We start from the raw sequence: 15,524 nt of genomic DNA, 5'->3' as shown, positions 1-15,524 counted from the left end.
CGGGACCACTGACAGCCTCCCAGGGCGGTAGATGGTGCTCTGCTGGGAGTTGGACCGTGGCCGAATCCTTGTTTCCTTTAATAACCGCGTAACTGCTGGAGACAGAAGACCGGGATTGTATCTGAGCGGAGGGGCAGTCCGTCGAGCGGCTCGGCGCCGAGACAAAGAGATCGGTGGCAGCGATGGGAGGCTGCTTGCGCCGGTAACATCCGATCGCCCACAATGAACCTGGACAAAGGTAAGAGATGCTTTTTCGCTGCCACCTCGCCCTTTAAGTCGCCGCACAATGTTTACAGTGTTTTCGGCGGGATGCAAACTTTGCTAAAACTTTTTAAATGAGATTTCAGTCATTGTAGCTGGCATTTTTCTTTCCCGCAGCGCCAACCACAGAGAGTATCATCACTTTGTCCCGTTTTAGCGAGTCGGGAGTAACGCAAACTGTGGAAAATTCGGACACTGTGGAATAAAATATTTACTACCCCCCCCCACCCACACACACACACCCCCAAGCTTCTTTCGTCAGAGCAGTTGACGAAACTAACCTTGCGGACGGTGATGAACAGCGCTCGGAATAGCGTGTGTTTGGGTTGCAGGAACATGTTACCGACTATTTGGTTATTCTGGAGGCTGCCGGTGTTCTGGAGAATTAGGAAGAAGTGTGTGCGCCTCGGAAAGGCAGAGACACTCCGCTGGTCGGGCAGCGTCTGCGGGGGTGGGGTTGGAGAGAGAGATAGATGGGCAATGTTTCGGACTGGAGACGGCTAGCCTCTCAAAGCGGGACACAGACTCGCAGCGCCGACCTTTCCCAAAGATTCATTTCTGTCCCTGTCCATCGTTGTTCAAAACTGCAAACCACACGGGCACTGCGCCTTGCAAGCACAGGAATCTACCCAGTGATCTCCTTTAATAGCCGGGAGTGTGGTCAGTCGCTGAGAGGGGTCGGGGGGACGGGACGCGGTGAGATCGCAGGTCGGACGAGGTGTCGGTGTCGGGGCTCTATGAGTTACCCGGGATGTAATTTGTGGGGCCACGGCAGTTGGCCTTGAGTTTGGTCCCTGAGTGTGTGGGGGTGAGCGGGAGCCTTAGGGTTACTTAATGGTTTTAGTTTGAATTTCCTTTATACGATCTGGCTAATTACCCAGGCCTAATTGCCCCTGGAAAGTGAGAGGCTTGCAAAGTCATTTCACAGGGCGTTTATGAGTCAATCACAGCGGGGTTTTGGAGTCACTAGAGTTAACAGATAATGATGACTGATTCCTTCCCCCAGTGAAAGAGATGGGTTATTGGGGGGTTCCTCTAGCTTCCTGGTCATCTGTACAGATTATTGGATGCTAAAATTCCAGATAAACAATCGGAATTTGGTGATGAGATTTTAATGGTCGCAGGATTATCATCCCAGGCTTCACAGTTACTAGTCAGCCAACCGAACTGTCGCCAGCACCATCATATCAGTGTGTGTGCCTGTCACTGTGTGAGTGTCACTGTGTGTGTGTGTGTGTGTGTGTGTGTGTGTGTGTGACTGTGTGTGCATGTGAGAGAGACTGTGTGTGTGTCTGTCACTGTGTGTGTGTGACTGTGTGTGTGTATCACTGTGTGTGTGTGTGTGAGAGAGAGAGAGAGACTGTGTGTCTGACACTGTGTGTGTCTGTCACGGTGTGTATCTGACACTGTGTGTGGGTGTCTGTCACTCTGTGTGTGTGTGTGTCACTGTGTGTGTGTGAGAGAGAGAGACTGTGTCTGACACTGTGTGTGTCTGTCACGGTGTGTATCTGACACTATGTGTGGGTGTCTGTCACTGTGTGTGTGTGTGTGTGTGTGTGTGTGTCTGTCTGTCTGTCACTGTGTGTGTGTGTGTGTGTCACTGTGTGTGTCTGAAGGGGAAGAAGCTGTGTTTAACTCTATTCATCCTCTTCCCCCTCCCTTTCCTCTTTCTCTCCCTCTCCCTTTCTTTTGTTTCTTCCCCTCCCTCTCCTCTCTTCTTCCCCTCTCACTTAGCCTCCCTTCCCCATCCTGCATCCCTTCTGCTCCTCCTAACTCCCCCTCCCTCACAGCTGGGTGTCACGTCCAAAACGATCTCCATCTCGGACAGTACATAATGGTTCAGTGGTCGGAAATGTTGTGCATCTCCCACTCCCCAGAGAATGGTGCAGTCTGTTTATTGAAGATCTGAGCAGGGCTTTGAGGAATGAACAGACTGATAACGATCTCTGAAACGCCCAGAGCTGGAACTGGAGAGGAATCAATTGCTTTTAGTGACCCAGAGACCCAAACCCCCATGGTATGGGCCTCTCCCTCCGCCCCCCACAATCTGTAGCAATGAGGCCGAGACCCTCCATTAGTCACTGCAGTCAGCACGCCGGTGTAATGCTGAGAGAGCCTCAGAGCTGTGGGTTATCTTGAAAGACAATGAAATAACTACTTTACAGCTAGATTAGCAAATCGAGAGTTCATTACACAGTTCAGAGCAGCTCGGAAACCCAGGAGGCTGCAGATGCTGAAATCCGGAGCAACTCGAGAGGTCAGACGGCAGCACGTGTCCTGTTCTGAGCCATTTGTTAGGGCCAAGGGGCCAAATGTTCAACTGGAAGTGCAAGTCTGAAGGAGCACTTTAAAAGACAAGCGAGCAGTAAAGGGGTGGTAGGAGAAGAACATAAGAAATAGGAGCAGGAGTCGGCCATCTGGCCCGTCGAGCCTGCCCTGCCATTCAATAAGATCATGGCTGATCTGGCCATGGACACATTTCCACCTACCTGCCTTTCCCCATAACCCTTAATTCTGGGAGTGAGGGATGTTGTCCCCCAGCCGGGGGCCTTGTCTGTCGGCTGCCAGTCGTTAAGCGATTACAGTGGGGAGTGAGGAGGCTGACAGGGAGCACCAGAGTGATACTGTGTCATGTTTGGTTGCCGGTGTTGGTAGAGCACTGACAAAGGCAAACCAGGTCACAGTAGCAATACAGTGTTTCATTCCCTTCAAATGGACGTTTTCATTCACTGATGGGCAGAGCCATTCAAGGAACAAAATGCAACAAATACTGCAAAACTGAAATCATAACACACCCCTCCCTCCCAGAGTACACTGGGAATTCCTGATCACTAGTCAGAGCCAAGTACCAGCACATTTCCACATCAGCATGGTCCGCGTGGGAGCAGACAGCGAGGGTCCGCGGGGGAGAGGAGACAGCGAGGGTCCGCGTGGGAGAGCAGGCCGCGAGGATCAGTGTGGGTGCAGGCAGCGAGGATCAGTGTGGGAGCAGGCAGCGAGGATCAGTGTGGGAGAGGAGACAGCGAGGGTCCGCGTGGGAGCAGGCAGCGAGGGTCCGCATGGGAGCGGACAGCGAGGGTCTGTGTAGGTGCAGACAGCGAGGGTCCGCGTGGGAGAGCAGACAGCGAGGGTCTGTGTAGGTGCAGGCAGTGACGGTCCGCGTGGGAGAGCAGACAGCGAGGGTCCGTGTGGGAGAGCAGACAGCGAGGGTCCGCGTGGGAGCAGGCAGCAAGGGTCCGCATGGGAGCGGACAGCGAGGGTCTGTGTAGGTGCAGGCAGCGAGGGTCCGCATGGGAGCGGACAGCGAGGGTCTGTGTAGGTGCAGGCAGTGAGGGCCCGTGTGAGAGAGCAGGCAGCGAGCATCCACGTGGGAGCAGTGAGCTATGGTCCGTGTGGGAGAGCAGGCAGTGAGGGCATGCATAGGTGCAGGCAGTGAGGGTTCGCGTGGGTGCAGACCAGTGAGGGTCCGCATGGGAGACGAGACAGCGAGGGTCCGCATGGGAGATGAGACAGCGATGGTCCCTGTGGGAGAGCAGGCAGCGAGGTCGGGACGAACAGTACAGGTTGGGACAGAGAGTAACAATGTGGGTGGCGTTTCAGTTACAGGATGGATTGCGTTTCAGTAAATGTGGATGGGATTTTGCGTGAATATGTGGACAGGGATTCAGAGAAGCTGTGGGTGGCGGCAGGGTTTGAGTGAATTGGTGGAAGGGGTTTAACTGGGTGGGGACATGGTTTCAGTATCAGTGCGGATGGGGTTCAGTATCAGTGCTGATGGTGTTCAGTATCAGTGCGGATGGTGATCAGTATCAGTGCTGATGGGGTTCAGTATCAGTGCGGATGGTGATCAGTATCAGTGCGGATGGTGATCAGTATCAGTGCGGACGGTGATCAGTATCAGTGCTGATGGGGTTCAGTATCAGTGCGGATGGTGTTCAGTATCAGTGCGGATAGTGTTCAGTATCAGTGCGGATGGTGTTCAGTATCAGTGCGGATGGTGTTCAGTATCAGTGCGGATGGTGTTCAGTATCAGTGCGGATGGTGATCAGTATCAGTGCTGATGGGGTTCAGTATCAGTGCGGATGGTGTTCAGTATCAGTGCTGATGGGGTTCAGTATCAGTGCGGATGGTGTTCAGTATCAGTGCGGATGGGGTTCAGTATCAGTGCTGATGGGGTTCAGTATCAGTGCGGATGGTGTTCAGTATCAGTGCGGATGGGGTTCAGTATCAGTGCGGATGGGGTTCAGTATCAGTGCAGATGGTGTTCAGTATCAGTGCTGATGGGGTTCAGTATCAGTGCGGTTAGGGTTCAGTATCTGTGCGGATGGGGTCAGTAACAGTACAGATGGCGTTCAGTGTCAGTGCGGATGTGGTTCAGTAACAGTATGGATGGGTTTCAGTAACAGCGCGAATAGTGTTCTGTCACAGTGCAGATAGGGTTCAGTATTATTGTGGATAGGGTTCAGCAACGGCACGGATGTGGTTCAGTAGCAGTGCAGAAAAGGTATAGTATCTGTGTGGATGGGGTTCAGTAACAGTGTGGATAGGTTGAATAACATTGCAGATGGGGTTTAGTATCAATGCTGATGGGGTTCAGTATTAGTGTGGATAGCACTTAGAATTATTGTGGATAGCGTTCAGTATTATTGTGGATAGGGTTCAGTAATGGTGCAAATGGGGTTCAGCAAAAGTGCGGATAGGGTTCAGTAACAGTTCAGATACGGTTCAGTATTAGTGCGGATGAGTTTAAGTAACAGTTTGGATAGGGTCAGTAACAGTGCAGATAGATTTCAGTACCCATGCGGATAGGATGCAATACCAGTGTGGTTGCGGTTCAGTAGCAGTGGGGATAGGGTTCTGTAACAGTGCTGATGGGGTTCAGTATCAGTGCGGACCGGGTTCAGTATCAGTGCTGAAGGGGTTCTGGAAGAGTGCAAACGGGGTTATCGTTGTGGATAGGGTTCAGTAACAGTGCAGATAGATTTCGGTATCAGTGTAGATTGGGTGTAGTAACAGCAGAGGAGGTTTAGTATCAACGTGGGGAGGATGCAGTATCAGTGGGGACAGGGCTCAGTATAAGTGCGGAAGGAGTTCAGTAACAGTGTGGATAGAGTTCAGAAACAGTGTGGATGGGTTTCAGTGTCTGTGCGTATAGGGTTCATAGAAACATAGAAAATAGGTGCAGGAGCAGGCCATTCGGCCCTTCGAGCCTGCACCGCCATTCAGTATGATCATGGCTGATCATCCAACTCAGAACCCTATACCTGCCTTCTCTCCATACCCCCAATCCCTTTAGCCACAAAGGCCATATCTAACTCCCTCTTAAATATAGCCAATGAACTGGCTTCAACTGTTTCCTGTGGCAGAGAATTCCACAGATTCACCACTCTCTGTGTGAAGAAGTTTTTCCTCATCTCGGTCCTAAAGGGCTTCCACTTTATCCTTAAACTGTGACCCCTCATTCTGGACTTCCCCAACATCGGGAACAATCTTCCTGCATCTAGCCTGTCCATTCCCTTTAGAATTTTATAGGTTTCAATAAGATCCCCCCTCAATCTTCTAAATTCCAGCGAGTATAAGCCTAGTCGATCCAGTCTTTCATCATATGAAAGTCCTGCCACCCCAGGAATCAATCTGGTGAACCTTCTTTGTACTCGCTCTATGGCAAGAATGTCTTTCCTCAGATTAGGGGACCAAAACTGCACACAATACTCCAGGTGTGGTCTCACCAAGGCCTTGTACAACTGCAGTAGTACCTCCCTGCTCCTGTACTCGAATCCTCTTGCTATGAATGCCAGCATACCATTCGCCTTTTTCACCGCCTGCTGTACCTGCATGCCCACTTTCAATGACTGGTGTATGATGACACCCAGGTCTCGTTGCACCTCCCCTTTTCCTAATCGGCCACCATTCAGATAATAATCTGTTTTCCTGTTCTTGCTACCAAAATGGATAACCTCACATTTATCCACATTAAATTGCATCTGCCATGAATTTGCCCACTCACCTAATCTATCCAAGTCACCCTGCATCCTCTTAGCATCCTCCTCACAGCTAACACTGCTGGCCAGCTTTGAGTCATCCACAAACTTGGAGATGCTGCATTTAATTCCCTCATCCAAGTCATTAATATATATTGTAAACAACTGGGGTCCCAGCACTGAGCCTTGCGGTACCCCACTAGTCACTGCCTGCCATTCTGAAAAGGTCCTGTTTATTCCCACTCTTTGCTTCCTGTCTGCCAACCAACTCTCTATCCACATCAATACCTTACCCCCAATACCATGTGCTTTAAGTTTGCATATTAATCTCCTGTGTGGGCCCTTGTCAAAAGCCTTTTGAAAATCCAAATATATCACATTCTCTGGTTCTCCCCTATCCACTCTACTAGTTACATCCTCAAAAAATTCTATGAGATTCGTCAAACATGATTTTCCTTTCACAAATCCATGCTGACTTTGTCCGATGATTTCACCGCTTTCCAAATGTGCTGTTATCACATCTTTGATAACTGACTCTAGCATTTTCCCCACCACCGATGTCAGGCTAACCGGTCTATAATTCCCCCGTTTCTCTCTCCCTCCTTTTTTAAAAAGCGGGGTTACATTAGCCACCCTCCAATCCTCGGGAACAATAGACAATAGACAATAGGTGCAGGAGTAGGCCATTTGGCCACTCGAGCCAGCACCGCCATTCACTGTGATCATGGCTGATCATCCACTATCAGTAGCCAGTTCCTGCCTTATCCCCATAACCCTTGATTCCGCTATCTTGAAGAACTGTATCCATCTCTTTCTTGAAAGCATCCAGAGACTTGGCCTCCGCAGCCTTCTGGGGCAGAGCATTCCATATATCCACCACTCTCTGAACAAATCCAGAATCTAAAGAGTTTTGAAAAATTATCACTAATGCATCCACTATTTCTTGGGCTACTTCCTTAAGCACTCTGGGATGCAGACCATCTGGTCCTGGGGATTTATCTGCCTTTAATCCCTTCAATTTACTTAACACCCTACTAACACGTATTTCCCTCAGTTCCTCCATCTCACTAGACCCTCAGTTCCCTACTATTTCCGGAAGATTATTTATGTCCTCCTTAGTGAAGACAGAACCAACGTAGTTATTCAATTGGTCTGCCATGTCCTTGTTCCCCATAATCAATTCACCTGTTTCTGACTGTAAGGGACTTACATTTGTCTTAACCCATCTTTTTCTTTTCACATATGTATAAAAGCTTTTACAGTCAGTTTTTATGTTCCCTGCCAGTTTTCTCTCATAATCTTTTTTTCCTTTCCTAATTAAGCCCTTTGTCCTCCTCTGCTGGACTCTGAATTTCTCCCAGTCCTCAGGTGAGCCGCTTTTTCTGGCTAATTTGTATGTTTCTTCTTTGGAATTGATACTATCCCTAATTTCCCTTGTCAGCCACGGGTGCACTACCTTCCCTGATTTATTCTTTTGCCAAACTGGGATGAACAAATGTTGTAGTTCATCCATGCGATCTTTAAATGCTTGCCATTGCATATCCACCGTCAACCCTTTAAGTATTATTTGCCAGTCTATCTTAGCTAATTCACGTCTCATACCTTCAAAGTTACCCTTCTTTAAGTTCAGAACCTTTGTTTCTGAATTAACTATATCACTCTCCATCTTAATGAAGAGTTCCACCATATTATGGTCACTCTTACCCCAAGGGGCCTCTCACGACAAGATTGCTAATTAACCCTTCCTCATTGCGCAATACCCAGTCCAGAATAGCCTGCTCTCTAGTTGGTTCCTCGACATGTTGGTTCAAAAAACCATCCTGCATACATTCCAAGAAATCCTCTTCCTCAGCACTCTTACCAATTTGGTTCACCCAATCTATATGTAGATTGAAGTCACCCATTATAACTGCTGTTCCTTTATTGCACACATTTCTAATTTCCTGTTTAATGCCATCTCCGACCTCACTACTACTGTTAGGTGGCCTGTACACAACTCCCACCAGCGTCTTCTGCCCCTTAGTGTTATGCAGCTCTACCCATATCAATTCCACATCCTCCAGGCTAATGTCTTTCCTTTCTATTGCGTTAATCTCCTCCCTAACCAGCAATGCTCCCTAACCAGTAATAGTGTAATAGTGTAGGTGGTGTATGCTATCAGTGCGGATAGGTTTGAGTAACAGTGCGGGTAGGGTTCAGTATCAGTGCGAATGGAGTTTAGTAACACTGTGGATGGAGTTCAGTAACAGTTCGGATAGGGTTCAGTATCAGTGCGGATGGAGTTCAGTATCAGTGCGGTTGGTGTTCAGTATCAGTGCGGATGGTGTTCAGTATCAGTGCGGATGGTGTTCAGTATCAGTGCGGATGGTGTTCAGTATCAGTGCGGTTCATGTTCAGTATCAGTGCGGATGGGGTTTAGTATCAGTGCAGATGGTGTTCAGTAATAATGTGGATGGGCTTCAGTGTCTGTGTGGATGGGGTTCAGTAACAGTGTGGTTGGGGTTCTGTATCAGTGCGGTTGGTGTTCAGTATCAGTGCGGATGGGGTTCAGTATCAGTACAGATGGTGTTCAGTAACAATGTGGATGGGCTTCAGTGTCTGTGTGGATGGGGTTCAGTAACAGTGTGGTTGGGGTTCTGTATCAGTGTGGAAGCTCTTCAGTATCAACGCCAATAGGTTTCAGTAACAGTGCGGATGTGGTTCAGTATCAGTGCAGATAGGGTTTAGTAACAGGGCAGATGAGGTTCAGTATCAGTGCAGATAGGGTTTAGTAACAGTGTTTATGGGGTTCAGCATCAGTGTGGATGTGGTTCACTATCGGCGTGGATAGGGTTCGGTATCAGAGCAGATGGGGTTCAGTGTCTGTGCGGATTGGGGTCAATAACAGTGTGGTTGGCATTCAGTATCAGTGCGGATAGGTTTGAGTGACAGTGCGGATAAGGATCAGTATCAGTGGGGATGGCATTCAGTATCACTGTGGATAGGATGCAGTAACAGTGCAGATGGGGTTCACTATCTGTGTGAATAGGGTTCAGTAACAGTGCGGATGGGGTCAGTATCAATGTGAATGGAGTTCAGTATCAATGCAGATAGTGTTCAGAAGCAGTGCAGAGGGTGTTCGGTAACGGTGTGGATGGGAATTTAGTAAATTATGAGTGTGTGTGGGAGGGTTTCATTGACAGTGTGGGTGGGGTTTCAGTGACAATGGGGGTGGGGTTTCAGTTACATTGTGGGAGGAGTTTCAGTGGCAGTGTGGGTGGGGTTTCAGTTACATTGTGGGAGGAGTTTCAGTGACCGTGTGGGTGGGGTTTCAGTGACAATGTGGGAGGAGTTTCAGTGACAGTATGGGCGGGGTTTCAGTGACATTGTGGGAGGGGTTTCAGTTACATTGTGGGAGGGGTCTCAGTGACAGTGTGGGAGGGGTTTCATTGACAGTGTGGGAGGGGTTTCAGTGACATTGTGGAAGGGGTTTCATTGACAGTGTGGGAGGGGTTTCAGTGACAGTGTGGGAGGGGTTTCAGTGACATTGTGGAAGGGGTTTCATTGACAGTGTGGGAGGGGTTTCAGTGACATTGTGGGAGGGGTTTCATTGACAGTGTGGGAGGGGTTTCAGTGACATTGTGGGAGGGGTTTCATTGACAGTGCGGGAGGGGTTTCAGTGACAGTGTGGGAGGGGTTTCAGTGACATTGTGGGAGGGGTTTCAGTGACAGTGTGGGAGGGGTTTCAGTGACATTGTGGAAGGGGTTTCATTGACAGTGTGGGAGGGGTTTCAGTGACATTGTGGGAGGGGTTTCATTGACAGTGTGGGAGGGGTTTCAGTGACATTGTGGGAGGGGTTTCATTGACAGTGCGGGAGGGGTTTCATTGACAGTGTGGGAGGGGTTTCAGTGACAGTGTGGGAGGGTTTTAGTAACAGTGTGGGTAGAGCTTTGAGTGAATATGTGGGTGGGGTTTCAGCAATAGTGTAAATGGGGTTTCTGTGATGGTATGAGCAGGGTTTCAGCAATGTGGGGGTCAGAGTTTCAGTGAAACTGTAGATGTGGGCGTGCTTTCATTACGTCAATAAGAAATAGCAGTTGAATTAGGACATTCGGCCCATCGAGTCTGCACCCCCATTTCATCCTGGCTGATCTATTCCCCCTCTCAGTCCCATTCTCTTGCCGGCTCCCCGTACCCTTTCACGCCCTGACTAATCAAGAACCTATCAACCTCCGCCTTAAATACACCCAATGGCTTTGCCCTCGCAGCGCCAGTGGCAACAAATTCTATACATTCATCATCCTCTGGCTAAAGAAATTCCTCCTCATCTCCATTCTAAATGGACGTCCCTCTATTCTGAGGCTGTGTCCTCTGGTCCCAGACTCTCCCACTATAGGAAACATCATCTCCACATCCACTCTATCTAGGCCTTTCAATACTCGATAGGTTTCAATGAGATTCCCTCCCCATTCTTCTAAATTCCAGCGAGTACAGGCCCAGAGCCTCATATGATAACCTTTCATAATCTTTCCTCTGAACTCTCTCCAATATCGGGACATTTCTTCTTAGATTAGGGGCTGAAAATTGCTCACAATACTCCAAGTGAGGCCTCACCAGTTCTTTATAAAGCCTCAACATTACATCCTTGCTTTTATATTCTAGTCCCCTCAAACCAAATGCCAACATTGAATTTGCCTTCCTTACCACTAACTCAACCTGCAAGTTAACCTTCGGGGAATCCTGCACAAGGACTCCCAATGCCCTTTTTACTTCGGAGTTTTGAATTTTTCTACCTGTTTGTAAAATAGTCTATGATTTTGTTTCTTCTACCAAGATGTGTGACCGTACACTTCTTGACACTGTATTTCATCTGTCATTTCTTCGCCCATTCTCCTAATCTGTCTAAGTCCTTCTGCAACCCATCTCTGCCAGCCCCAGGGATTCCTACGTCCTTCCCATCCTCCCCCCAGGAAACCCCCCTCCCCTCCTCCTGCCTCCCCCTCCCTCTCCCACTCCCCTCCAGGGATCTCCCTTCTCCCAGGTCATTCCCCTCCCTCCCCTCCCCTCCTCTCCTCGTGGGCTGCAGATCTCCCTCCGAAGCTGCTGCCCGTTCAGTGTTGATGCGTCAGGGAACTGCCTGCAAGGCAGTGTTGATGGTACGTCCCTGCCGAAGGGGCCTTGGGCTCCTCAGTGTTGTGCCCAGATCCTGTGAAATCCCCTGGGGCCTGGTGAAACCACCGCCCCTCTCGGCTTGTGAATGGACACCACTCTGCGTAGCACCTGCGGGTGCTACACTCAGACAGTTACCTGGGTGGGGACTTGACCATCCCTCAGTAGGAGGACTCGTGCTGTCATACTAATGAGGTGGATTGAGAGGCAAGAGTCTGTCTTATAGTACTGGGGAGTCATTCGATAGTCCTACGTCAGTGGGGTAGAAGCAGCCTTTGGTGGACGTGCTGATTTCGGGCTGTTGTATCTTCAGCCCGATGCAAGAGAGGATGTTGGCAGTGGGTGCCCTGCTTCGCCAAGGCAGTGAGAAGTATAGACAGCTTGTGGCCCCCCCCCCCCCCACCGTCACCACCAGCAGAGCCGGGACCTCTCTTGTCGAGTGACAGTGCAGAGTGAAGGTACAGAATTAGACCACCTCTACGCCGGGCAACGTGAAACAGCCCAGGGTTGGTCACTGGGTCCCGAGCTCTGCAGTTCTACCACGTCCAGCCGTGACTGGTGGTGGGCAGTGAAACAGCTTGCAGCAGATATTGTACCCGTGTTCTCAGCGACAGGGGAGCCCGGCCCATCGAAAACAGAAACGCTTATGAGGATCTGCTTCCAGAGGAGGTGATCCACATTGGCCTCCGACAGGATAGGTGCTGGTCTTCAGCCAATTCCATTCACTCCTGGAAGGCAGAGGCAGGGGCTACAGCAGAGGTGCTGGGCTCTGGCAGTGCTCCAGCTGTGACACTGAACACTTGTGCCCCACACGTGGCCAAACTTTCAGTGACCCCTGCAACTTTATGAATTGACTTTTCTTCATTGACTTTATTTCTTACATCCTTCACAGACGTGAGGAGTAAAAATCTTTACATTACGTCTCCACCTAAATGTACAATGTGCAATCACAGTAATGTATAATAATTTATAATAAATCAAACAGTCAACGTAACAGAATACACTCAAGTCAGTGTGAGTTAATCAGTCTGATGTCCTGGTGGAAGAAGCTGTCCCGGAGCCTGTTGGTCCTGGCTTTTATGCTGCGGTACTGTTTCCAGGACGGTAGCAGCTGGAACAGTTTGTGGTTGGGGTGACTCGGGTCCCCAATGATCCATTGTGCCCTTTTTTCACACCTGTCTGTAAATGTCCTGAATCATGGGAAGTTCGCAACTACAGATGCGCTGGGCTGTCCGCACCACTCTCTGTTTAGGGAAGTACAGTTTCCATACCAGGCAGTGATGCAGCCAGTCAGGGTGCTCTCAGTTGTGCCCCTGTAGAAAGTTCTTAGGATTTGGCCCATACCAAACTACCTCAACCATCTGAGGTGAAAGAGGCGCTGTTGTGTCTTTTTCATCACACAGCTTGTGTACAGACCACATGAGGTTCTCAGTGATGTGGATGCCGAGGAACTTAAAGCTGTTCACCCTCTCAACCCCAGATCCATTGATGTCTATAGGGGTTAGCCTGTCTCCATTCCTCCTTGTTTTTGCGACATTGAGGGAGAGGTTGTTTTCTTGACACCACTGTGTCAGAGAGATGACTTCTTCCCTGTAGGCCACCTCGTTATTGTTCAATGTAGTCTCATCGGCCAATTTAATTAGCAGGTTAGAGCTGTGGGTGGTGACACAGTCATGGGTATACAAGGAGTAAAGGAGGGGACTTAGTACACAGCCCTGAGGGGCTCCTGTATTGAGTCAGAGGGGTGGAGAACACTGGCAGTTCTCAGGTTTGTCTTGTCCATAAGAATCAGGCTAGATCCAACCCAACCTGTCAGCCTGTTCCACATGATCAGCAAAGAGGTGGATGGGTTAATCTCAGCTCCTGACTTTACAGCCTGGGATTACTATGGATCAAGTGCTAACCTCCGGGGATAAAGTAGGCACCAAGGCTGTACTTGATGGAGCCTGGCATCACAGAACCTTGACTTACCGGGAGGTGGCTGGGGGAGAGAACACTCTGCTGGTTGGAGTTATACCTCGCAGAATGGGAGCTGTATTAGCGATGCCGATGCAGTGTCCCTGGCCAAAAGAATGTTGACCGTCATTGCTAGGGGGATTGAATTTAAGAGCAGGGAAGTTATGCTGCAACTGTACAGGGTACTGGTGAGGCCGCACCTGGAGTACTGTGTGCAGTTCTGGTCTCCATACTTGAGGAAGGATATACTGGCTTTGGAGGCAGTGCAGAGGAGGTTCACCAGGTTGATTCCAGAGATGAGGGGGTTAGACTGTGAGGAGAGATTGAGTCACCTGGGATTGTACTCGCTGGAATTCAGAAGAATGAAAGGAGATCTTATAGAAACATATAAAATTATGAAAGGGATAAATACGATAGAGGCAGGAAAGTTGTTTACACTGGTAGGTGAGACTAGAACCAGGGGACATCACCTCAAGATTCGGGGGTGGGGGGGAGTAGATTTAGGATGGAGATGAGGAGGAACTGCTTTTCCCAGAGAGTGGTGAATCTGTGGAATTCTCTGCCCAATGAAGCAGTGGAGGCTACCTCAGTAAATATATCTCAGACAAGGTTGGATAGATTTTTGCATAGTGGGGGAATTAAGGGTTACGGGGAAAAGACAGGTAGGTGGAGATGAGTCCATGGTCAGATCAGCCATGATTTTATTGAATGATGGAGCAGGCTCGACAGGCCAGATGGCCGACTCCTGCTCCTATCTCTTATGTTCTTATGAGCCATCTTCAGCTGTTTCATCATTCCACTGTAGGTCAGGAGTGGGGATGTTTACTGATGACTGCACAACCTTCAGCACTGTTTATGAAAAAAAAGTACTGGAGAAATGCAGCAAGTTCTGGGCAGTATCCAGGCCTGGCCTGGCATGTGACAGGTAACCCTGGCACTGCACAAATGCCAGGCAATGCCAGTGTCCAACAGGAGAGAATCCCCTGGCATTCGGCAGTACCGTTGCCTGGAACTGGAGCTGCCACGTGCACAAGTGTGGCAACAAGAATAGGTCAGGCTGGGACCCCTGCAGTTAGTAACCACGTCCGCCATCCACAACTCAGGAGAAACGTGCAGACATCACCCCATGGAAGTTGACTTCTGAGCCACACAGCATCCTGACTGGAAATACAAGACCATAACACATAGGAACAGAATTAGGCCATTCGCCCATTGATTCTGCTCCATATTACCCCTCTCAACCCCATTTTCCTGCCTTCACCCCATAACCTTTGGCACCCTGACTAATCAAGCACCTAGCAATCTCCGTTTTAAATATACTCAATGGTTAGGCCTCCACGGCCGTCTGGGGCAATGAATTTCACAGGTTCTCCACCCTCTGGCTAAAATAATTCAATCTCCTCTCTATTCAAAATTGAGGTGTCTCTATTCTGAGGCTGTGCCCTCTGGTCCTAGACTCACCCACTATAGGAAACATCCTCTTCACATCCACTCTTTCTAGGCTTTTTAATATTCTTGAGATCGCCCCCCCCCCACCCCCATTCTTCTAATCTCCAACAAGTACAGGCCCAAAGCCATGAAACACTACTCATAGTTAACCCTTTCATTCCTAGGTTCATTCTTGTGAACCTCTTATGGACTCTGACCAATGCCAGCACATCTTTTCTTAGATAAGGGGCCCAAAACTTCTCACAATACTCCAAGTGTGGGCTGACCAATGCCTTGTCAATCCTTAGTATTACATGTTTGCTTTTATATTCTAGTCCTCTCGAAATGAATGCCAACATTGTATTTGCCTGATTCAACCTGCAAGTTAACCTCTAGAGAATTCTGCACAAGGACTCCTAAGTCCCTTTGTACCTTTGATTTTGAATGTTCTCCCCATTTAGAAAATAGTCTATGCCTTTATTCCTTCTACTGAAGTGCATGACCATACACTCCCCTACACTATATTCCATCTGTCACTTCTTTGCCCGTTCTTCTAATCTATCTAAGTCCTTCTGCGGACTCTGTGCTTCCTCAACACACCTACCCCTCCACCTATCTTCGTATCGTCCACAGACTTGGCCACAAGGCCATCTATGTCGTCATCCAGATCATTGAAATATAATATGAAAAGAGCTGGTCTGAATACTGACCCTAGTGAAAGAGCACTAGTCACCAGCAGCCAACCAGCA

At 49.2% G+C, this 15,524-nt stretch overlaps 1 protein-coding gene across 1 annotated transcript in view; it reads left to right on the top strand.

Moving 5' to 3' along the window:
• The first annotated feature begins 31 nt into the window (after window positions 1-31).
• LOC134350926 (actin filament-associated protein 1-like 2) overlaps window positions 32-15,524 on the top strand; it is a 154,567-nt gene continuing 139,074 nt past the window's right edge. Inside the window, 2 exon segments of the mRNA XM_063056771.1 lie at window positions 32-86; window positions 89-238. Of these exon segments, the coding sequence (XP_062912841.1) occupies window positions 32-86; window positions 89-238 (205 nt within the window).

The sequence above is a fragment of the Mobula hypostoma genome, chromosome 8 (genome assembly GCF_963921235.1).
Source record: "Mobula hypostoma chromosome 8, sMobHyp1.1, whole genome shotgun sequence".
NCBI lineage: Eukaryota > Metazoa > Chordata > Chondrichthyes > Myliobatiformes > Myliobatidae > Mobula > Mobula hypostoma.
The sequence above is the reverse complement of the archived record's forward strand: the minus strand, read 5'-3'. Positions and strand labels throughout refer to the sequence as shown.